Genomic DNA, 23,891 nt, shown 5'->3' with positions numbered 1-23,891 from the left:
TAGCAGTTCATTATTAGTTTTAATAAGTCAAGGCGGAAAATATTTATAATACTTCCTTGTTAGGCATAGATTCAAACTTTGATTGGGTATATTCCAAATTTTTAGACAGAAGTTGTCGTAGATAGAAGAATTATAGCTTGCAAAAATTATTTTAATTGAGAAAATAAAAAAATAGGACAAATTATGAGGGAAAATTAATGATAAATTAAGGAAAAAAATAATGAAACATAACAATTCTAGCTAAGGGCCAAGTCGCACTAGAGGACAAAACTGTTTATTTATGTCAAAAATCTGTCATCACAATGAAAAACCAAGTGCGACCGGTTTGTTCACCAAAGGACAAAATTTGGTCGCGGGCGGACAAACTTCAAAGATGCCGTCGACTACCTCTGGAGCAGGCCAAATTGAGACAAATTTTGGAAAACAATAGCGAGAGTGTTTTAATTCGGAAATGATTTGACAGGTGATATGTAGCAGAGTCTCTATGCTATAGACTTCGCGGCAAAATTGGTCACGTTCTCATTTCGCAACAACATGAATCCAGGCACGGGCAACCAATACTTTCCGTATGAAATGGGGCAACAATATCCTCAATATCCACCAGGATGGATATATCCGTTGCCTAGCACTTACAATTTTAATGATCGAGGAACTGCAAGCCCATCTCCTTCAACCGCAAGTTCTAGCTCGTTGTCAGAATCCTTTCCGTTCGTCGAAGACGGCTCAATGCCGGAATCATCCCAAACTTCTTCGCGCCGTACATCTTCCGAGAACAAGAAGGCCCAGGAACGATGGACTAAAGATGAGGAAAAACTGTTAGTCCAACTATGGGCTGAAAAACACGATCAGTTGGAAAGCAGAGAGTGCAGGAAAACGTGGGCCTGGATCGCTGAGAAGATTTCGAAAGCGCTACAGTCCAACAAGACGGCCGACAAATGTATTCGGAAAATGAAGTACATCATAGAAAGATACAAGAATGCAAAAGACCAAAACCAAACAGGAGGAAACCTTAGGAAATCCGTCTACTACGATGAGGTCCATAAAATCCTTGGATGCCGCGACCTAGTAACCTTCAATAATGTAGCCGAAGCGGGGATCAGCGGCGAAAGTGCCCCCCAAGTTGTAGCTGAATCAAGTGATACTACTGGCGAGAACAGTACTTCATCTAGCCCCAATGTGCTACAAACTCCAGCTGAAAAGAGAAGAGCGTCAAAGAAAGGGAAACGAGCTTCGAAACGCAAAGCTCCTGATAATGACAGCGAAGAAGAGTTCAAGATGGCTCTAAAGGATATGAGGCAGCAGGGGTAGAAAGTTACAGCATTTATGGATTCTTTGCAACAATCACAGACGCAGCAGCTAGCCATGATGAACCAATTTATGGGCTCCATTGTGAAAATCCTTGGCCAACAGAATGAGAAAGACAACTGAACTTTAATTCAAGACTGTTTTGGACTATTGGGAGACAATCATTATCGACCATTATCAAAAGACATCTTATTGTTTATGTTGCGAATCGATCAAACGAAATTATGGAAACAAATGAATGTACTGCTTGAACTGATTTCTTGTTGTAAATGCAAAAATTATCTTTATCACACACTTCTCTTTAAAAAGGGATTTGAAGAATCATAGACTGTTTTTTAGCAACTCTCTTATATCTTCCCCGTCCTGCATTAAGTCATTGTTCTGTTCGTTTCCGCGGTCATCATCGTCATCGTAAAAATCATCCTCCCATTCGTCCCCAATTTTAATGCAAAAGTTATGCAGCACTGCACAAGCAATGGCAATCTTCACAGAAAAAGTTATTCTGCTATCCAACCGCTTTTGTAGAATTCGCCAACGACTTTTGAGGCAGCCAAAAGCGCACTCGATGGTTACTCGTGCAGACGACAGTTCCTTGTTAAATGTTATCTCGCCAGGGTCACGCGTCGCTTCAGGATAAGGCTTCATAAGCCAGGGGGAAATAGGGTATGCGCTGTCTCCTACCAGGTAAGGCTGAATATCTGTGATGCCGATTCTTTCAACGGGTTCCTTGAGTATATCTCCGTTGCTTGCTCTTAGATAAAGCGAGCTGTTTCGATATACCCTAGCGTCGTGGATACTTCCCGGATAACCCGCTGCAAAGTCAAGAAATAATCCCTTACCGTCAGCAACGGCCTGAATAATGAAATCATGTTGCTGATTTCGACTAAAAAAATCAACAGCACTGTCTCTAGGAGCAACTATTTTGATATGAGTGCCATCTATGGCCCCAACAATGTTTGGAAGTCGTGATTTGTCCGTAAATGTCTCTATACACCTCATTGTCTCGGCCACTGTTGTTGGGAATTCGATGTACTCATTCCTTAAGTCATAAAGAGCCTCAACCACGTCTTGAAAAGCCTCTATTGCTGTAGTTCTGCCGACGTTTAGCGCAGGTCCTATTGTTTCGTATGAATTTCCGTGTGCAAGGCGAAGCAAACCACAAGCAAGGACCTTTTCAGGAGTGAGGCAATTTCGCAGAACTGTATTCTGTCTCGTCAGCCGGTTACGAATTACGTTGAGCAACAAATCAAAGCTTTCTCTGTTCATTCGTAAGAGCCTTCGAAAGTAGTCCCCAGGTATTGTTCGATCAGTATAATGGATCTCGAACCACGATTCGACTGGACGAGGAAGAGTCCAATAGTATGGTGCTCGTCTTCGATAACGATTTCGTTGTCGGCGAATACATCGTGTCACTAGAATGTTTTGTGCACGTAAATTCTGCATTAATAACAGACAACATATCATTAAATTGATATTGATATTTGCTTGCTGATGAAGAACCAGAAAATAGAAGAAAAATATTATTGCTAGAATTCTTCGTGGAAACATTTTGAGATCCCTCGTGTCGCGGTTTGTGGATTGAAACAGCGGGTAAAGGCTGCTTCGCGGGAAATTGCGTGACGCTCACAGCATGGTGTGATGTTTTGTTCACAGATTTTGTTCTCAAGTGCGACTGTAGCTTTCCGGACAAATTTTTTGTCACTGGCCGATTTCAAGTCAGATTTGTCCTGGACAAATCTGAAATTGTCCTCTAGTGCGACTTGGCCCTAAGTGTCTCCCACGACAACCGGAAAATAAGAGGGCATTCGCAAATACAGCCAACAAGCAACTGGACTCCAAGAAAACTCACGGAAAATATTGCCTGGAACATGGAGGCAAACGGACGACCAAACGAACAAGAAAATTCTAAGAAAAGTAGATGATGTATTGCAATTTTTTTACCGATCGCTGAAGCCTCTCCAAAACATACAATTCTTCACCCTTTCTTCTATCTGAAAATAAAATCATTGCGGTTAGATGAAATAAAAACAGCGCATTCCAAACAATCTTTCTTTACTTTTACTTTTTACTCTTTTCATCTGACTTAATCTTGCTTACCTCTATGTTTTTTAACTTTAAGACGACATTTTCCAGCAATTTTTTTGGTTTAGGTTCCATTGCTGCCATTATTATTCTGCTACCCAAATATCTGTGTACAAAATGATTTGAAAGTGAACCAGAATGTGACACAAATATGGTGGTTTAAAAGAATGGTAGCGGTGGTGACGATACCAAACGATTTGCACATTTCAGCCGATGTTCTCTACGTAGGGAAGATAACGCCAGTCGACGGTATCCAGCATATAAGTGTTAAAAAAATGTTTCGTTCTATCTGCTGGATAGCGAATTATCCAGTGGATAGCGTTAATCACCCTTCGAACAACCAGGGCCAGGTGTTTTGAACACAAAGAAGACAGTATTGTTACCTTGTGCTTCCTGTTCCATTCCTGCTGGGTTGACTTTTCGGCAGTATGTCTTGCAGATTCTTATATACGCACCCGACGACCACTGATCCTGAAAAAGATAAATCTATGTATTTCCTTCAGGCTATAAAAGAAATAAACCCTATGAGTGTTGGTTTTGGAAGCAAATCCTGCGAAAACTTGTGAGCTGTCCTTCATGAGAAATTACGTCAACGCTGTTTAAAAAAATATAAATTTTTTCAGACTGAAGACGACAGGTAATACAAACCGTTATCTGCAAAATTCGAAGAGGCAATATTAATGTTGGTTTGCCATTCGTGTACGTCGAAGTAAAAGTCACTTGCATTTTGGCGGTAAGCCTTTTGGACTTCCAGCACTGTCGGACAAAAAAATTGACTTCCTGCTTATGGACAATACGATAAAAAATGTGACTAATTGAAGAATTAAGAGACAGACAACATCCGACATAAGCGTTTGTAAATGACTCGGAACCCGCTCAGTTGTTCTGAGGCCAACTGGCGCTCACCCAAGGTTAAATTCTAATCCGGGTTTCTTATTCTTTCGTTCAAAAGCTTTTTTGAGATAATTGTCTTCATTGTTTTTAAAGAGTCCAATAATCATCAAGATTATAGTCAATAGTCCAATACAATTATGCTGAATTCTCTTTTATAGCTTTCATATCTAAAATCAGTTTTCACACTACTCCTTGGCTATCTAAACCCAGCTTAGAGCAATCCAGCCCAGATGTAAAAGTCATTATCCTATTTAGGAGATAAAGTGTCAGTCACTGAGACCGTGAATAAGCATCGACGAAGAAGATTATCACAAACCTGATTAAAAGGTAGTGTTTTAACTCACCCATTTTGTGACTTACAATCTTTATTGGAAGGTGATGCTTGCCATAATTAAGAGCAAATTTCTCGAAGGCGACAGCCACATTAAAGATGGACTCTCTTCCTCTTTGAAACTCGTCTATGGTGAACTGGCCCTCATGAGGTTTTGTCATGTTTTCAAAACTGACGATGAAGTTTTCAAACACGTTTACAGCCTCCTGAAATCACGTAAAACGTTTTATTCATGTGATTTTTAATAACATTATTGTAATCTATGTCAACAAAGTGTTTCTAATTACTTATAAATCTGTTTTGTTACAAATAGTTACCCCTTTGCCATGTATTTGATTAATTATACTTTTAGATCATTAATGACGCCAAAATGTGTAAGAACAAAGAAACGGATCATTGATGTGCAATACTCCTAAAGTTTTATTTTTATCCATCGCGGCAACTTGGAATCTGCTTTGTTTGATAAAAAGTAAAACATGCGCGGTACAGTTGACCACGCATGTTAAAAGTAGCACCGTGTACGGTCGTACGGTCGTACATCCAAATTTTTTCGGCTTGATAGGTTACTACTATTTTGTATAATTATGGGCTACGCTCTGCGAGCTCCGCTATAACGCGCGCTGTCATTGGTCGAAAGAGCGTGCTCTATGAGAGTATAGAGCATAGAGCTGACCTAAAGCTGTCACGCCATCTGCCAAATTGTACTATGTTCGACCTTTTCCGGGACTTCTTTTTAGCTTTTTTCTCGATAATTGAAAGCGAAATTTCGGAACAAGCGAGCCGGCAAGTAGCAACAGAAGAACCAGGCGCCGTAATTTACGTTATTAAAACGTGAGTAGATACGAAAATCCTCAAAGGAAAAACAAAATAGACATTCCGAGTTTTAAAGATTTTCACGCTCAGTTAGATTGCAAGCTCGCGTACGGTAATAAAATTCAAACACAGCTAAAACTCGTATAGTATATAAGGCTCAGTGTTCAAAAAGAAAACAAACAAAACGGAAACGACGAAAAATATAACCAAACTGGCATAACTTAAAATTCGTACTTGTCATAACGGTGTCTGAGCGAATACGATCATGCTGAAGTCCATCGGGGCTCGCTCATCATGGCGATCTCCGTTCATCGCAGTAAAGCAAACCTCAGAAACTACATCGGCCGCCCTTCGAGTGAAAAAAAAGGAGCTTACTCTGATATCCTTTCCAATGCGCTGAGTGGAAAGTCACATCAGTCATTGCAGCCGAGTTTTGCGGCGCTGTCATCCCGAGCGATCTTCATGTTCCGGTGAATTCGGCTGTCGTTCATTCAAAAAATACTCGCCTTGAACAGTTTGTTTTCTACCTTGTCATGTGAAAAAACTTGCGTGTTTTCATGAGCCATAATTCGGCCGAAGTTCACTCAACATTTCACTGTAAGATTCTGTATTAGAGACTTAAAACTTCAGACAAAAATGTTAAATTCAACCTGCCGAACTATTTTAGTTTGTAAACTATTGCAGAATGTTGACACTTTTTGACAGCTTTATTCTTGTACAGCCAATCAGATTATTTGAACCATTCTAACAGGGACACTGATTGGCTTATAGCAGCGTGCTTTATAAGAGTATAGAGTATGCTGACGACACTGTTGTTCACTTTGGAAATAAAGTTTGTTTTGAAAATTGAGAGTAATGCTTGGGGAATTTAACGGATTCTTTATTATAAAATAAATAGCGAAACCTTGACCGTGCTCTTTTCTGTTATAAAGCACTTAGGAAGCGGCTAAAGCACTCATAAAGTGTGGAGAAACACTCGACTACGTCTCGTGTTTCTCCCTACACTTCTTTCGTGCTCTAGCCGCTTCCTGCGTGCTTTACAACAGAACAGATCACAGTCAAGGCTTCTCTATTTGTTAAATGATACATACACCTTTTCTTTTTCCATTCAAAAAGCTTCTGATAAAAGAAATTAAAGGGAAGTTGTTCAAATGGAATTACAATAGTTGCTGTCAAAATAACCATAAACGTTTTGATCCCTTGATGTAAAATATACATACATCGTTCATCACATTTTTCGATCCAAAAAGGACAGGTGTATATATTTAATGTATATTTTCAATTGGCAACGTTGAAAAGGGGTGTATCTTTGTATACACGTACATCTATATCTGAATGCATTCTGCATTTTAACATATCTCATTCGTGGAGTTAGATACCTGCAAAGAAGTGTTTCTGTCGCTATCGAGTCTGCCAAGTTTGGAAACATATTCATTTGCCTAAAATAATGAAAACGTCAGTCACAGGTATGCACTAATTACCTTCTAAAACATAACAGGTACAAGGACCGCATATGATCACAACACTCACCAACTTCTGAACTGAATTTGAAGGCGACGGCGATGGAGATGGCAAAGGCAACGGAAACGGAAACAGCGATGGCGATGGTGAGGGTGAGGGCAACGTCAATAGAGACAGTGATGACAATGGCAATGGCATCGGCGAGGGCAACGGTGCTGCTATTGATGGCGACAGCGACGTATGTGCCATCGCTGATGCTGATGGCCATGCTGTCACAGTTGGCAATAAGGGCAAAGTATTCAGAAAAGAAAAAAAGAAAGGAGTTCCCTGAAACTGATTTATGTATTCCTCCTTGTACCAATGTTTTGTTACTGAACGTATTTGATCCCCAATTGATTTGATGACAAAGTTTCCACATTCCCTTTTAGTGATATTCAGAAACAGGAAAATCCCGTTGGCATTGCTAAATATGACAGGCTTCTAGTGGAAATCTTACTAGCCTCGCTCACATGCAAATCATGCTGGATAGCCCGATTGATCCGCCATAATCGCATTTACAACAAATCTTTTCATTTCTTTCATTGAGCCGGTTCTGAAACCTTTATTACGATTTTTACCAGATGTGCAATTAGTCCCAGTTTGCTTTTTTTGATGCTCGATATCAAAATGGTAGGGATAGATAAATTGAGTGGTACTATGGTCTAACTAACGCACCAGCAAAACATTTGAGAGGAGTTTAGTTTCCTGAAGACTCCACCGAACTCTTTTATCTTCACCCCTTTTATTTGCGTGATCCGTGCGAAAGCCAAACTTATATGGATAGCTAGCCGACTAAGGCTAGGAGGGGGAGTGGTTCCTCCATGTTCTTTATATTCGATTGTCGTATACATTTACACGTTTGCAACATAGAAGGGAAATAGAGGCATGGGAACCTAAGATCAACGTGCTCATGACTGTGTAATCCATGATGGTATTTCTATCACGCTAAGGGCCAAGACACGTTTTTTAGTCTATTTGCACTTAGGAGGCGCAAATTAAGGTATCTCACAAATGTAAGCTTTGGGAGCTACCCCAAACAGATTAGTAGATATGCCCTGATCATCCACATGGGAATCCTTGACTATAAATGCCACATTACTATTTTCTCTTGGCTGGTTTTCTCTCCATTTGCTGATAGTCAGTGGCCTTTCATTCACCCAAGTTCACTCTCCGTTCTTTTTTTCAAACCGATGTACCACTCCAATAGTCTGCGATTTCGAATCTCGCTATTAATAAAGTTCTATTCCTCTTCAGTTTCAATGGAAATTAGGTCACCTCTACATCCTTCACAAAGACCTCCGTTAAACCCCCATTTTAATCCAGAACCCATAAACGTGTGACAAGAATCTCTACAACAATCTTTAAAACAGTGAAACAATTCGTCAGAAATAATCCTTTGGATTTTTATCAAAGGTAAACAAATTTTCTCTCAGAAGCGCGTCCCCTCTCCTCTACTCATGAGGGTAAAGCTGAAATAAGTCCATTATCACGATGTTCTTTGACCCCGTTGCAGCAATATTTCATTCATCACTACGAGAAACTCCATAATTTTAAGTCCTGATCGACATGAAAGAAACTGGCATAGATAGATCAAGAATAATGGCCAATTTAAAACTAAAATAAAGTTTAAAATAAAATAATTGGTTCCACGCAATGAGGGAATAAAGGCAAAAGGTTGTATCATCTTATTACAGTCTGATAGCACTTTTCTTACGCTCAAGGGCTTTGAGGACTCTCTTAGTTTACCTAAGTGCGTTGTCATCTTATTTTTGCGAGTTTCACAAATAGAGGCGTGCAGCTGAGCCCTTTGGGTCACTTGTAGGCCCAGGTTACTGCCATTCGAAGACGTCATGACTATTATTGCCACATCTCCGACGTCAGTTGGCTATTTTTCTTTACATTTGTTAATAGTCAATGGTTTACCACTCACCCAAGTCCAATTGCCGGCTTCTTTTTTCAAACTAATGTTCCACTTATCATATAGCGATTTGTGATTTTGAATCAGGTCATTTAAAAAGTTCCATTCTTTTACGGTTTCAATGGAAATTAGGTCAGCCCCCCGCTTTTGACATAATTTTCTGTTATCGTTCCAATTTATTCCTTGGTGTTAAAACATGTAACAGGAATCTTTAAAACATGAAATCTAGCATTCTGGGGAAAAAAAAAAAAAAGGAGAATAACTAAAAAAAGGAATCCAAAAGTGTTGGACTTAACCTTTGTTCGAGGCTTAAATCATCATTTATTTTCTCACCTCTTCCATGTACTTCCTTCGCCGAAGTTAGTAGTACTGTCGAGGAAAATTAAAAAATCTGAGTTTTTATTTTGTTTGTTTGTTTTTGTTTTTAACATGTGTTAACAGCAATGTCACTTTTGAGTTCACTCGCGTATGCAGACTTACTGTAATGGCACCCAAACTATGAAATCACTAGACTTTATAATTATAATTCTTTCAGAAGCTAGGCCTTATTCCCCCTTACCCACCCCCCCCTCCTCTCCCACCCTAAAAAAAGACAACCTTTTGTAAAAACGTCCTCCTTAATCCTCAAATTTCCAAGTAAACTAAAATAATACGAATTAAACTTAGAAATTCTCCAAGAGCTTTAGCAAAGTTCGCTAAACACATACGCCAAGAAAACCTTATCTTTGCCGCGAACTTCGCGTTGAGGAATCTGTCTCAAAAGATAGTTGACACGTAACATTAATATTCACGTGCAGCCGAACTCCTCAATAGCACGTGCACCTACGTAACGCCCTTCAAAAGTAAGCTATTCGCAAATGACACAAAAGACAGGACACCTTTTCGCCAAATTTTAAATATTTTTTAATTCCGAATCCACCACACTTTCAAGGGTCCATTCATGTAGTAGTTCCTTTTCGGGAATGTACGCCATAACGACCATCCCTCTGTGTTTAAAGTAAGAACGCAAATATTTTCCGGTCAAAATGCCTGCCACCTGGCAGAAAATGATCCACGCTTTGATTTTTTGGCCTTTGTAAACTTCGGAAGACTAGACTTCAAACTTCTCGCCACGCTAACGAGCTATATGCGAGCTCTCCAAAAGAAACGCAGGTTACAAGTCACATTTGTGTTGCTGACTAACATAACTTCAACATGTCCTCTGTGGTAAGCGCTGAGAAGAATTATCAGGAGGTTGGGATACTTCTCGAAAGTTATGCAATTCCTCGATAGCCTCTTGCAATCTACCTTTCTCCCAATCCAACCTTCTCTTGTGTTTAAACAAGTCTATGTCAACACAGAAAAAGTCAAATACTTTCAGACGTTACTGTTTAGTTTTCGAAAATTTATCGACACTCTCCCGAGTGATATTTACATTTGCATAACCCTGAATTTTAAGGGCTATCTCGATTAATTAAAAAAATATATTCTAAAACTTGATTTAAGATGTGGAAATATACATTTCGATGTATTAAGCTCAATTTTGAATTCATTACGATCAGAGGAGCAATTTTCCTCTCCTTGCTAAAAAGGTAGCTACAAGTTTTTCAAACATGGTTTGCTCTTCCGTTAGATAACCGATAGTAATTAACACTATGATGTCATAGAGACTAATTGTTTGGCACTAAGCTTTTTGGTATCGAACCACAAATTGAACTCAGTGGTTTAGGTTAGGTCAAGCCTAGAAATTATCTTAAGAATGGAGAGAGAACTGGATAAAACCTCCATCACCAGAAGTTAGAACGACGAGACTTGCATCCGTCAAACCTAATGCCAACTTCAGTCAACACAAATTCATACATTCGGCCAGTGAATTAAAAACCATCGATTATTCTGAGAGGCCACTTTATCGGTGAAAGACAAGAGCACTATCGCAGCTTATAGGCGACTGTGTTCAAATGATCCTCGACATTATTGCTAGAAATAATACTGTTGCGCACACCGTCAAAACCCAACAACTATGGTTTATAATGGTCGTTGCAGGTTTCAAAATGTTATATTTTCTCATTCTAGCTTATTGTTTTCATATTATTCAAGTCTACATTTTAGTGAGGTTAAGAAACGCAAATGTAGTCTTAGAAAATAACCTGATTATTTTTCTAAAATTATTTTCATGGTTTTAAAAAACCACTTTTCTACAGCATTCTGATATTAGATATATAATACAGCTGGTACTCACTTAGCGTGCAACTTATAAAAAGCGCGTTGAACATTTTCCTGGCTTTGATTCCACCTGTCATCCGAATTCATCAAGACAAACTATGGATATGTTGCTGTCAATTGTTGTCATGAGATTGATGAAAGTTTCTCTCGGAGGCTGCGCATGTGCAGCATATCTTTCAAACTCTCTCGAACTCACTTGCACCATGTAGACAGTTTTGCATATCATAAGCTTTGATCGCTTTGCGTCACTAAAATTTTTTTCTTTTTGTGAACCTTAGTAAACCGTGGACTATTTGCTCCAGACGCAGAGGATCATTTTGTTGGATAGAAATAAGAACTTCATGATCAATTTTATGGAAGTGCACATGGTAATGGTGTAAAATGTTTCTATTGCTTTGGTTGTCGTCGGTTCATTTATCAAAGCACATGTGCAGTGTTTTTTCACGCGTTTTGAACTCCATATTCGAATTTCTTTTGATGCATGCACAATGTCCTAACTCTTAGTAGGACGCTGTCTTCTCGACGTGACATAAGTCATAACTTGGTTCTTCTTAAATTGAACGACTAATTAAAATAAAGGCTCTAGACAATAGATGATAAGTATTGTTTGGCTTCGTAAAAACGAGAATTGATAAACCCATGAACAAAGCTAATATCAAAATGTTTTAATGACTGGCACTTTCTAATTTATTAGCAAAATAAAACTTCAATCATTAAAAACTGGTTAAGCAGCCTCCGAATCGAAACAATAGCTGTTTAAATAATGTCTTTTGTCTTTTGCTGAAAATTGTGCGACATTTTCTAGAACAATCTAATTTCCTGTTATGCGTGATAAATTTTTTTTGCAGGTGTTATTACGTAATTGTATGCTAATCTTCCGCTCATTAATCTTCCCTTATGGCTCGTTTTAACACGTTATTGCTATTTCTGCTTTTGTTAAATAATTCAGTAGTTTCTAGTTCGTTGTATTATCATTTTAGTTTTAGCAGGCATAACATATCCAATATTTTCCGAGCGCCTGGTCATTAATTTCTGCATCTGCCTAACCTAATACCTGTTAAGTTGACAGATAAAGAAGCCTAGAGAGTGCTCTGTTCTGTTACAAAGCACGCAGGAAGCGCCGAGAGCGTGAAAATATTTCCCTACGTTTTGAGAAGAGAACTTCTAGAGGGACTCAATGGGGTGATGACTTTTACAGCTAACGGTTAAAATTTTGGCCAATTTACGGTTACGGTTAATATCTTACCATGGTTCATACCAGAATTATTATTATTTTTTAGATGGTTAAAATTTGTCAATTTTTACGCCTAACGGCTAACTTTTTAAGCTGTTTACGGCTAAAGGTTAACCCCATTCAGACCCTCCTTCTAGGATTGCTTCCAAATTGCTCGACTTCCGTCGCTAGACTAAAAACGTCTAATTTTCCGGCTGCCATCTGACGCATAAATGAGTAGCGATAGTGTACGCGATTCTATTTTGACATCTAGTCACAACAGCGTGGAAGGATAGCCACTAAGCCACTGTATTCCTTTGATCCTAAATGTGGCTGCTTAGAGCTGTTATACAGACCACCGCAGGGGAAACATCACGAATAACGATGACTTTCAATTGTTTTTCAATCATTTGGCATTGTATAAAAACTGAAAAACGTTGTGACACGAGCTAAAAGAAGAATCGCCATCATTCTCTCTGATGATTGCCACCTGAAAAGTGTTTTTTTCCAAGCTTTGTTTGCCTGAGTGTTCCAGGAAATTCCAAAATCGATGTAAATTTTTCACAAAATAGAAAGTGAAGTCTGTAGATCTCATTGCTACATTATACCCGACAGACATAAGAGAGGTGGTACTTACCCAGTGCACAGCTTCTTAAAAAGGTTTTGCAATTTTTTTTTTGGATTCGGTTTCACCTACCATCCAGCTTGTCAAGCCCATTATGTACACAGATAGTTATAAGTAGCTGTCGTTACATTACGTTACATTGTATTTGGGCACAGCGCATAAAAGGCTCGTTCTTTAAGTATCTCAACCTCTCTATATTTAAATGTAAATCATAATACTCGGTAGAACGTTCGGGACGTGAGTCAGCTTTTTTTCCCCTTAGTAATACCAATAGACTGAAAGTAGCTTGCAGCAGGTGTGGAGCATTGTTTTTCTTGTTAAAAATGAGAAATTCACGAAATAAACGGACTTTTATTAAGGTTAACGTTGTATAAATTTGTAGTCCAATATTATCAAGAAGTTATAAATTCCGCTTAAAGATAGTTGTCTTCGACAAATTTCTGCAATCGACTTATCGCCGTTAAGTAAACGATCACACTAAAATCGACTGCTATTTCTGGCTGGTTGAGTTCACTTTCTCAAGTTGATCATGCCGATCATAGGTTCTATTTCGTTTCAAATTCATTACAGTACTGTACTGCCATTCAACTGCCGATATATCCCTGACACCTTTTCGATTGATCTTGTTTTACTTTGCGGGAGTTCTTCAATGTTTTTCTTTCTTTTGAGTCGACAGTACCCGGCTTTAATCCGCAGATAGACAAGCGGCAGAATATTAGTATTCAAATATCTTATTCGTGCCTTAAAAATTCATTCCAAACACTTTGTATACATCAATGTTTTTCCTACCCGACGGTGTTGGGAAAAAATCAGCAAACCCTATAGCAGAAACAGGATCCTAAGTTGATATTTAATTTTTTTAATACACTATCCACGTGAAAGGCTGCACGAGACTTTAAAGAACTTACTTGATTTCTCTAATTAGATTACAGTTAATACGAATAGAAGAAAAATTATAGGTCTTATAAATCAAGGAGAAATTTTTTACCTTTTTGTTTTTCGAATTCTTCTTCAAAAAATGACATGTGGCCGTTGTAAAGGTTTCTTACTTTTGTTAGAAAGCGAATAAAAGATCTAGATTGATTCATTGACCTTTATTAATGTTTTGGCAACGTATCATTATAGGAAAGAGAAGAGTTTCTGTCTGTTGAACGTTTCTTGTCTTGATCACGTAGGCTACCAGGAAAACCTAAACTCAAATAACAATTTGCAACTAACATTAATTCGTTCCATTAACCTACTTTGGCATTCAAGAAACGATAAACTCTATAGCGAGGTTGATAAGATATAGATTTAGCCAAGCCTAAAAGCGGAGCTCGCATTTTTTTTGCCGCACGTCTCAAGGGTACAACGCCTTGCCCCGGTCAGGACTAGAACGCGGGTCGTCCGACTCGGAGCCCAGTGAACTGACCACTCAACCCTCCAATCTCAACCCTCTCAACCCAAATAATAACTCTTGCATGCTAAGCATGCCTATGTTATCTTCTTGGTAAGCAGAATATCAATTCATTCCAAGTCATTATTGACTATTTTTCAAACTAGAAAAAGTATCTACGACCCCTGGTGACATATGAGAACTGAGGTAACCCTTAGTAACCTCGTTACACAGTAATGGTTGCTAGGTCCATCGAAATGCCCGCCATATCCGAATAAGACACAGGATGGTCAGTTTATTATGTTCACTAAATATTTTGCATTGCATTGAAATAAGCCTCCACAACTTTACAGTTCAAACGATTGGACATTAAAATAGAATACAATAAACATAAAATTGATTTCCCAATGCAAAGAACAAATAAGTCTGCAAGTCTTTTATATTTGTTTTAGAATCTAAGAAAATTAATTACCCTGGTTTGCTTTCCTTGTCAATTAGTTTTCATCAATCACTTTGATAAAGTACTTTTACTGTAGTACAACAACTTAACCCTTTAACTCCTAAGATCTCATTAGTAATTCTCCTTACTGTCTGCCATACAGTTCTTATAATATTAGTTTGGAGAATTTGGTATTGGATCAACTTATAATCCTCTAATTGATATTATTCTTTTTTCTCATCACTTGTCTGCTTGATATTATTTTGATATTGTATGGAGAAATTCTGTCTTGGTCACTCATGGGAGTTAAAAGGTTAACATCAATATCCATATTCTCTAGACTCTTCACTATAAATTTCCATTGGTACTGATGAGGAGAATTCATGTTGTGATCAGAGCGTCTTGAGTTAGGAATCTTTTTGTTATTCTCATGTTCTTAATGAATGATTCAGCAATATTACTGGAGGGAGAACTTACATGCTGACTACCCTTGGGGCTGATAGGGTTAATTAAGCAGAGAGAACCAAATTAGGCTATTGTTTCACATGTAAGCCATGCTGTGTTCCCTATTTACCAGGACATGTGTACAAAACATGGTCCAAAATTAACACAAATATCATTTATTTCAAAGCCAAGAGTACGATTCCACATTAGAGTAATATTTGAATTAAGTACTGGCAATTGTAAAGTTCTGAGAACTGTATTTACTAATTAAAAAACAAACTCACAGTCTGATTAAATTGGTATTCATAAACAAAGTAATAGCTAGCTCACCTGATTGTAACATAAAGAAAACCCAGCAAGGACCCAACCAGTCTGTTGTCAGTTGTCAGACGGGTCAAAAATGGGTAGAACAGCATCCCGTATACAAGAACAGTGACAATATTCTGAAAAACTAATTAAAACAGAGTAATTAATTTTTTGTTCTGCTAGCTCATGTTGTGTGCTGGACTGCTGTGCAGCTAAAGGGGGTAAGTTTCTAAAGAAACAGTGGTGCTGCTTCAGTGGGAGAGTATAACAGGGTAATTTAGTATTATTGACTGAGTTGATAATGTAAATGGAATATAGTGATGAGAAAACAGGAATAAATTAGTTAAATGAAAAGCATTCGTTGATACCATGGGGCTTAAGAGTGCCTATTTGAAAGATAACTTTTGTTCTGGAGTTTTGCAGCCCTCTGAACAGCCTAGAAGTAGAGAAAGGCAACAAAGTACCATATGCTTCCCAGAATTATCAGGAAGATTAAAGTATCTAAGGACCCGTTTGGATGTGTCCTTGTCATTTCTTTTTACATCATGAAGGTGTTATGGCTGTGTTGGTAGTTGAGGGTTCAAGCCCCAGACCACAACAACACTCAGGGTCTTAAAATAACTGAGGGGAATGTGCTGCCTTTGATACAACATCTGCAAATGGTTAGACCTTGTAGTCTTCTTGGCTAAGGATGATAAACCATAGGCCCCATACTCTCCTACATCTTCTCTGTGCTGGTTATAAGCAGGGGACATTAACCCTTTAACTCCCAGAAATGATTAACAGGTAACTTCTCCCAATAATATCCACACATTATCCAGCAAACAGGTGATGAGAATACCCAGACTTCTCAGGTAGAGGATGTTTTCTTGATCTAACAGAAAATTTCTCATAACTGATGAATATGTAAATGTGCAGCAGCTAGAGGGGAGAATTAATTAATAATCAGATCTTGAGAGTTAAAAGGTAAAACAACTGACAGACTTCAACAAAGAGTAACAAATGTGGCTCCCAGTGTGGTCATCTGGCATTGTTATCATTTATAGAGGTCCACATTTAAACCTGCTTTTAAAGCCAAACGGAGCCAGCCTGTCTAAATATTCCAAATAAATAACTTAATATCAAGTTCACACCCTCATCACAAATGGAGGCTAGGTGCCCAAGGGGCCCAGGAGCTGCAACTACAGTCGCACCCCAAGGTGCTAGAACACCAACTGGCCTATCAAATGCTAAACTGGCAGCTTTCTGAAATAGATCCTGCAAAAGAAACCCTACAATTAGGGTTGAGGAGGGGAAACACCAAGAACTGCTATCCTCAAGGACAAGAATCCCATGCTATAGAACAGCAAACACAACACAGGCACATGGTGGAACAACACATGCATTGATAAGGTATACCACTGGATGAGGACGGCCCCAGGGCCTTAACATCCAAAGGAGTACGCTGCAAACTCTGGAGAATGCAACAAATACTGCACAAATGCTAACAGCTGGCTTAAGACACAAACCAAATGCCTGAAAACCCTGACAATGCATGTATTTCCTCTTAGTCATTTAAACTGTATGTTAAATTCTATATAACTATATTAAAATTTTTTCACAAACTAATACTGGCCCACGGCAACTGAGTTAACCTAGAGCTACTGTAGTCTTTAAAATGATTTTAACAGTGAGAGAAAAAACAAAGTAAAACAAACAAACACTCAATTTGTTCAAAATCAGGTTGCCATGGTATGACCACTTACCCTGCACCCATCCAGCTGGGTCAGGCATCCGAAAAATTCCATTGTTTGGTTGTAAAAACATATTCAGGCATGTGCTGGAAGTGGCTCCAAACATAACAGCAAAAGTGAATCTGTTGCCAAAATCACTTAAAAAATCAAATGGTCTGAAAGGAAACCACACAAACATTAGTAAAACAGTGGCACCCAAATAGCTCACTTAAAAATACACTTCCATTAAATCCATTCAATAAGGGAATGCCTCATATTATTGCACTGTGTTTATATTCTGACTGAAATGGCACAATTTCCTGATAGATCAGGGGTGGGGGAGTTTTTGGGTCAATTTTTGCTGCGTATTTACCATTGGCCTCTCAGAAAACCTGCCTCATTAGAGTCTATCCATTGGCCAATTATACACCTCATCTGCTAAGTGAGTCACTTTACGAGAAGTGTTATTTTTGTGATCCCATCTACCCATGTGCTGCTGGCCTCTTGGAATACCTGCCCTATTATAGTCTATTCTGTGGCCAACTATAAACCCCATCTGCTAAGTTAGTCACTTTACCAGAAATGTAATTTTTGCAATCCCAACTTAGTCAATTTCTGTTTATACATGTGGATGCATCTATCTAGCTAAAACCAAGTCTTTTAAGTAGGTCATGATCCTAAAATGAAGCAACACATTTGTTTACTTGAATTTAAAACACTTTACTTTTCATCTTCAGTGCATTAATATTCTGGTACATTTCAATCTAATTTGAATCTTCCTGTTTGTAAATCCTTATTTTGATGTACGAAAATTTTCCAGTTAGTTCCCACTCTAGTAACTCTATTGAAAATGTAACCCCATTTTAGCTAAGTGAGTCATGAAAATGCCACCCAAACCAGCAGCACATCCCTGTGCCTTTATTACAAGTAGCAACTTTTTTGAAAAAAAGTACATGTAGCTGGGTGTCACTTAGACTTAGGTACAACTACTTAAAAGTACACAATGATCAGACTTTATGTTGCTGACCTTCAATATAAGCCTCGACCTTTTTGCTCTATTAATCAATTCTGTACTCACATCAGCAAACCAGGATTTCCATTGCAGTTTTGAAGTCCAGATTTGACCCTTTGCTTGACAAAGGCCAGTATAAAAATAATGACAAGCTTAAAAATAATAATACATGTAATAATTATTATCAATTGTACAAGCATGAAATTACAGATGAAGTTTAGCAAAACATCATCACCTTTCAAACTTTCTGACTTAAAACAGGGCAGAGAGGGACACTTATTTCAGAGGGGGTGCTTTTTGGAAGGAGGGCGCTAAACCAAATCATTGAAACTTCAGTATTTCAGTTACAGCTGGAGGAAGACAGCAGAGATCACACAGACTCTCCTAGATAACTGTGGGGCACCTAAATTGATAATTTTTGAGATTGAAAAACCTTCAACATGTCTCAAAAAAAAATTTACAAAGACATCTTTGGATTAAAATAAATTTGTTACATTTTTAGGATTCAAGAAGAAAACAAAGGTGTTACAGAACACTAAAAATTCATGCTTGAATGGAAAATTTAAAAGTTAATACATGATAATACAGACAAAGGCAGGATCAAGCTGTCTGACACAGACACCCCAACTTTCAGCCCACATTCCCCTCACTTTCAGTTCCAAATTCAAGTGTGAAGTGAGAAAGACAACAGTACTTATTTCAAGAAAGATAAAAGAAAAATTGAAAATAAAAAATTAAAAGAATTCCTCATACAATTTCAAAAGAAATAACTAAACATGGCCTACTCTAATTTAAGACACGGAACAGAACGAAAAGGAAGATCTGTAATTTTAGAAAGAGAGATTATCAATTTGCAAAGCAAGAATCCGTGTGGAACTCCACTGTACGGAAGGATGAGAGGGTCCATTAGAAACCTCAAAGCTGTCGAAAAAATCATCCACAACTGCAAACCCGCAAAACCGCCAAAAAAAAAAACTCGATCAGAAACATGCTGCAAACCAACTTTAGTCGCGCGATATTTTTCAGGGACGGTGTCTGATGTCACGCAATCGAATTATTCATCGACTACGAACATCGATGCTTGACACCTTGGAAATTGTACAGCTGCAGCCTCACGGAATTTGAATTTGAATTATAGTTTTGCATTTTATGGCGAAATGGCGCAGTCCTTCCTATACAGAAGATTGATCTCTTCGCGAACGTAGTGAAGATTCAGCCAAGAACACCACGGAGATGTTCATATTTTCAGTTCGTTTCGTTTCGTTTGGAAAATTACAGTAAGCCCTAAAAAATTCCAGAGATATGGTCGATTCTGGTTTTACAATTGAGACTGAATGCATTGTATGACATCAGATCTTTGAAAGACAGGCGCAAGGACAGTGTTACAAACGTTAACTCTTTAACTTAGTTGTATCCAATCCTACGCATAAACTCCATCATCTGCTACGAGTCAAGCAGATAAAATTTACAAACCAGTGTAATTTTAAGTTTAGGGAAATGCGCAATAATCGTAACACGACCACATTTGCTCCATCCAAGTCCAATCGGTAGAACTTTCATACGTATTCTTTTTGCTATTGAGTCTTTTCATATTACGTGATATTGTTTTGAATGACAGCGTATAAAATATAAATTCAAATAACTGTTTGCAAATTTCATGCTGCGAATTTGAATATTTTTCAATAAACAAACGATATACCTCGAGGAGACGACAACACAACGAAAGAACCAAATCGCAGAACGAGCCAGCGCGAATCTAGAGCGCATTCATTCATGAAAATATCGACATCCACAACAGAGTACGTACCCCTGAGAAGTGTTCTCCGTAGATCCATTTGCCGTTTTAAAAGTAATCTGTTGGGGTAACTGCACGTGGTTCAACCTCCCTCGTCTGACAGCTCCTTTAATTTGGTTCCGTGAATTAAAATTAGTTTATGGTTATCTTAGGACCTATTGTCTTTCTTGGAAGAGAAATAGCAGGAGTCTGGAAGCTAGCTAGGTAGGTTGACCGCTGACTAAAGTACAGGAGATTTTCAAAGATGGCGCGAAATGTCGGAGAGTGTAGAAAAAAGAAAGTAGAAAACAAGCGCGGCAAAGATTCTACTGCGAAGTCATTATCGAAACAAGATGTAGGAAAGAGCCGAACGAAAAGCAAGGTAAGTAATGGATAATGTTGTAGCATTTGAGAGAGAAAGCTATTTGTGTTGTCAGGGAATTCGACTTCAGAGGTGAAGGAGGAAAGATCTGCCCATATCACAGCCCCTGTCTGACTGAATCGATCATCATGTACATGTGTATCTATCTACTCGGGTGCAATTCACATTCCTATCTATCTTCTCGGGGAGGGGGGCGGGAGAACACCTTATTTCGCCAAAATTGGTATTTATCGCCATACATGGTAAAATTTCCTTTGTCTTGAATCTTTAACTCAGCACATGGTAGATAATTAAAATTTTTACAACATGTTTTAACCAAGTGTTTCATTCCACTACATATATCTAACCCAAGGTATCTTTCTGGACTGGAATGTGAGAAATGGGGTGGTACTTTGTGTTAACTAACTTTGTAGGTGTAATTTTCAATAGTTTGTCTGAGTATGTCAGGGTAGCTGAGTGAGGCTGATAAGTTACAGTGTTTTGCCTTTTTTTTTTTTAATCTTAAACAGGATTGTAAAATGAAGCAATTTTGTATTCATCCTTAAATTCCCAAGATCTGTTTGCTAATTCTCCCCTCTAGTTATTGCACATTTCCTTGTACAGTTGTGATCCTGAAAGGCAGAACGGACTCTAACAGAAAACTGTTTGAATGGCAAGTTGCACGGATGACGAACAGTTAACAAATGGTCCTTGAAACATTCATGGTTTGCCTGACCATTCAAATGGGCGAATAAATTATTTGAACATTCAAACAGATGTCACAATACTTCAAACAGATGCTAATGTTTTTTCGACATTATATGCAAACCGCTCAAATGGTTTGTTGAACACTTTGAACAGATTTTTTTAGTCATTCAAATGGATAATGAACGGTTTACCCATTTGAACAGATAACTGTTAGTGTCTGTTTTGCCTTTCACGGTCACATATGTCATAGGAATTTTTTGTTAGATCAAGATCAAAACTTTTTCATTACTCTTTTGTTGGATATTGTATGGATATTCTAGGGAGAAGTTACATGTTAATTATGTCTGAGAGTTTAAGGGTGAAACAGTGTGATGTGATACACTGTCACCTAAATTTCACTCAAGTTCAAAATATCTTGGATATTAGCATTGACCCTACTCATTTATTCAAACTGCAGCTTATTAATTCTGCAGAGCAATCGCAGTATGTAATACTAATGCTTATTTCACAATTTTGACAAGTACTGGTTAATTTTCATTTATCCAGACTGAAGGGAAAATGAAATTGTTGATTAACTTGAAAGGTAATTGATAAAGAAACCTTGAGACTTCACCTTACCCAGACTATTTTTTCTACAAGCCTGGTATAACAAACACACCAGCAATTAGTTTTAGAGGAGTTTAATTTCCTGACAATTTGACTGAACTCTTCTATTTACATGCCATTGCCAGTGGTTTCAAAGTAAAGTTTTACAAACATAATACATCAAGAACGGAACGACTAATTACAAGATTGGAAATAACAGGAAATACAAATAACAAGAAATAATATTATGTATAACATAGACAATACTAATAACATAGCAAACATGGGTCACTTGATGAAAGAGCAATTAACCTGACGATTTTGGAATACAGCTGGCATAAGAACGTACTTGCAATTACCTTTTAACTGGAGCTTACACCTTTTTCATTTGCATGATCTATGTGAAAGTTAAAATTATATGGATAGCTGTGCAGAGGGGGATTAGTTTCTACACCTGGTGTCTTCTCTTGATTTTCAGAGCTGAAAGAAAATGTCTTGTTAGAAAGTTGTGCTCCGAGGAACAACACCCCCCTTGATCTTATCCAATTCTGTTTGTTCTTTGTTGTCACTGAACCATGCTGATCTAACGTTTGTGTGAATGAAAATATGTAATTGTTAATTTACTGGGCAGGGTTTATCAAGCAGTGAAGATGATGAAAATGCCTGGAAACAAAAAACCAAATGAAAATCAGAAGAGGAAGAAGAAAGGAAAAAATATTATTGACTCAGGTAATGTTTTAGGGTGAACATGAACAGATTTTGAGGCTCTACACAAACTGTTACACCAGTTGGTAGTTATGCTATGCAGTGTCCTTGTCAAATCCCAATGCAATTTGCATCATTATCAAAACATTGTGTTAAAAGATTCACATAATTATATTGTAAAACATCACAATTATAACCTGACCTTATATCTGAAGTAATCTTACATCTCTGTTAGATTCTGATGGAGATCCTTTTCCTCCAAAAATAAGGTATGTGATTTGTTTCTTGAATTTGGTTCCATTTTATACAGTTTCAGTTAAACTCTTTGGTCCTAATATCACCCCTAAATCAAGAATCAAGGAAATGACCACTAACTTTCGAAGCTCTTGATTATTAAACAAATTTTCCTCGTCAGCACCTTAGAGAACTAGCAGACTAGAGAACAGTACGGAGAATATGCATACTGATGTCAGGTTGTATTCAGTACCTGGTTCTCTTTCATTCCCTTTCAGAAAATCCACATCAGTAAAGAAGAAGGAGAGTTCAAAAGCTAAGAAAAATAGAAGACCAATCAGCTTGGACTCAGGTAAGGAAATGATGTGCACTTATTGAGGGTGCCCTATACTTTTTACATGAAGGGTGATTGGCAGATTTTATTTTCATGGGAATCATGATTTCAACTTTTTTTTGGTTATTTTTTTGTTTTTGTTTTGTGAGTTGTGATTAAAGATGATAAGATCTTTCCATGTCCTTGTGAACAATTTTTTCTTTATTTAAACATAACCTGTGAATGAAGAATTAAATGAATTAAATGTGATTGGCAAACCATTTTATTTAATTGACTAATTTTGGGTTATTTCGAAGAGCCAAACTTGTAGGATTAACAGCTTTGTTAATGGGTAAGAAAGAGTGAAAATTTTAATTTGTGAATTTGGTTTAATTCTCTTTTTTTCTTTTTTGGTTTTATTTATATTCAGAAGTGATCATCTTGAATTTCATGTGAACATGGAAGAATTATGAATATTTATCATGATGCATGAAAAGGCCTACTATTTTTATGTGACTGAGTTCTACAAAAGGCTTTGGGGGACTCTCTTTATTGATGGAGTGGGAGGGTTGGATAGGGAAACTATTGGAGGTGAGCTTGAGGTAAAATGAGGTCAGATTTTACATCACCTGATCTTTAACCTTACTCATGCATTTGCTTGTCAAAGAAAACAAATCCATCCACTTCATCCTGGGTTCAGCACACTTACCATTAGACCACTCTGCCTTGAATAGGTTTGAATATCATAGCCCTTGACTTACATTGTGATGTGGTTTCTACAGATGAGGAAGAAGTTGTGCTCAGGAAATTAAAAAAGTCGGCCAAACAGACAGAAAACGTACATGTAGCTTCTAAAGAGGTCCAGCATGTTAAAAAGAGGTATCTTTCATCATTCTCTTTCATTATATTTGACATTTCAGCACCAAACCATGGTGTTCATTTAGAACATACGATATCGCTGTAGAGAAGCATCTGACTTCTCCTAAACATATCCAGCTAAATTTTGTTTGCCTGTTGTCTGTTTGTTTGTTTTTTCCTCT

At 37.8% G+C, this 23,891-nt stretch overlaps 4 protein-coding genes across 7 annotated transcripts in view; 3 read left to right on the top strand and 1 right to left on the bottom strand.

The window, feature by feature from the left end:
- Nucleotides 1-23,891, top strand: part of LOC113678045 (replication factor C subunit 1-like) — a 249,540-nt gene that overhangs the window by 221,074 nt on the left and 4,575 nt on the right. The window lies entirely within an intron of this gene.
- LOC149051585 (uncharacterized) lies at nt 497-1,553 on the top strand. The gene has a single exon (XM_089184921.1). It carries the CDS (start codon nt 535-537, stop codon nt 1,306-1,308), a length of 774 nt encoding a protein of 257 aa, XP_089041047.1. The 5' UTR covers nt 497-534; the 3' UTR covers nt 1,309-1,553.
- Nucleotides 3,243-16,342, bottom strand: LOC149051584 (uncharacterized). Its single transcript, XM_089199830.1, has 8 exons — nt 15,472-16,342; nt 6,956-9,212; nt 6,805-6,864; nt 4,626-4,818; nt 4,036-4,143; nt 3,771-3,858; nt 3,403-3,493; nt 3,243-3,296 (listed from the first exon to the last, which is right to left on the bottom strand). Exons 2-8 carry the CDS (start codon nt 7,133-7,135, stop codon nt 3,243-3,245), a joined length of 774 nt encoding a protein of 257 aa, XP_089055956.1. The 5' UTR covers nt 7,136-9,212; nt 15,472-16,342.
- Nucleotides 20,189-23,891, top strand: part of LOC149051579 (replication factor C subunit 1-like) — a 65,473-nt gene continuing 61,770 nt past the window's right edge. The window contains exons 1-5 of the mRNA XM_089186339.1: nt 20,189-20,327; nt 22,231-22,328; nt 22,540-22,573; nt 22,817-22,890; nt 23,634-23,730. Coding sequence (XP_089042465.1) covers nt 22,250-22,328; nt 22,540-22,573; nt 22,817-22,890; nt 23,634-23,730 — 284 coding nt within the window. The 5' untranslated portion in view covers nt 20,189-20,327; nt 22,231-22,249. The remainder of the gene's footprint in view (nt 20,328-22,230; nt 22,329-22,539; nt 22,574-22,816; nt 22,891-23,633; nt 23,731-23,891) is intronic.

The sequence above is a fragment of the Pocillopora damicornis genome, chromosome 1 (genome assembly GCF_964200805.1).
Source record: "Pocillopora damicornis chromosome 1, jaPocDami1.2, whole genome shotgun sequence".
In the NCBI taxonomy this organism is placed as follows: domain Eukaryota; kingdom Metazoa; phylum Cnidaria; class Anthozoa; order Scleractinia; family Pocilloporidae; genus Pocillopora; species Pocillopora damicornis.
This window is presented reverse-complemented; position numbering and strand designations above follow the sequence as displayed.

Coding starts and splice junctions, on each gene's coding strand:
- LOC149051585 (XM_089184921.1), top strand. CDS start 535: ATGAATCCAGGCACGGGCAACCAATACTTTCCGTATGAAATGGGGCAA.
- LOC149051584 (XM_089199830.1), bottom strand. CDS start 7,135: ATGGCACATACGTCGCTGTCGCCATCAATAGCAGCACCGTTGCCCTCG. Junction 3,494..3,770: donor AATGGAACAGGAAGCACAAG/GTAACAATACTG, acceptor TTTTGTACACAG/ATATTTGGGTAGCAGAATAA. Junction 3,297..3,402: donor TAAAGTTAAAAAACATAGAG/GTAAGCAAGATT, acceptor TTTTATTTTCAG/ATAGAAGAAAGGGTGAAGAA.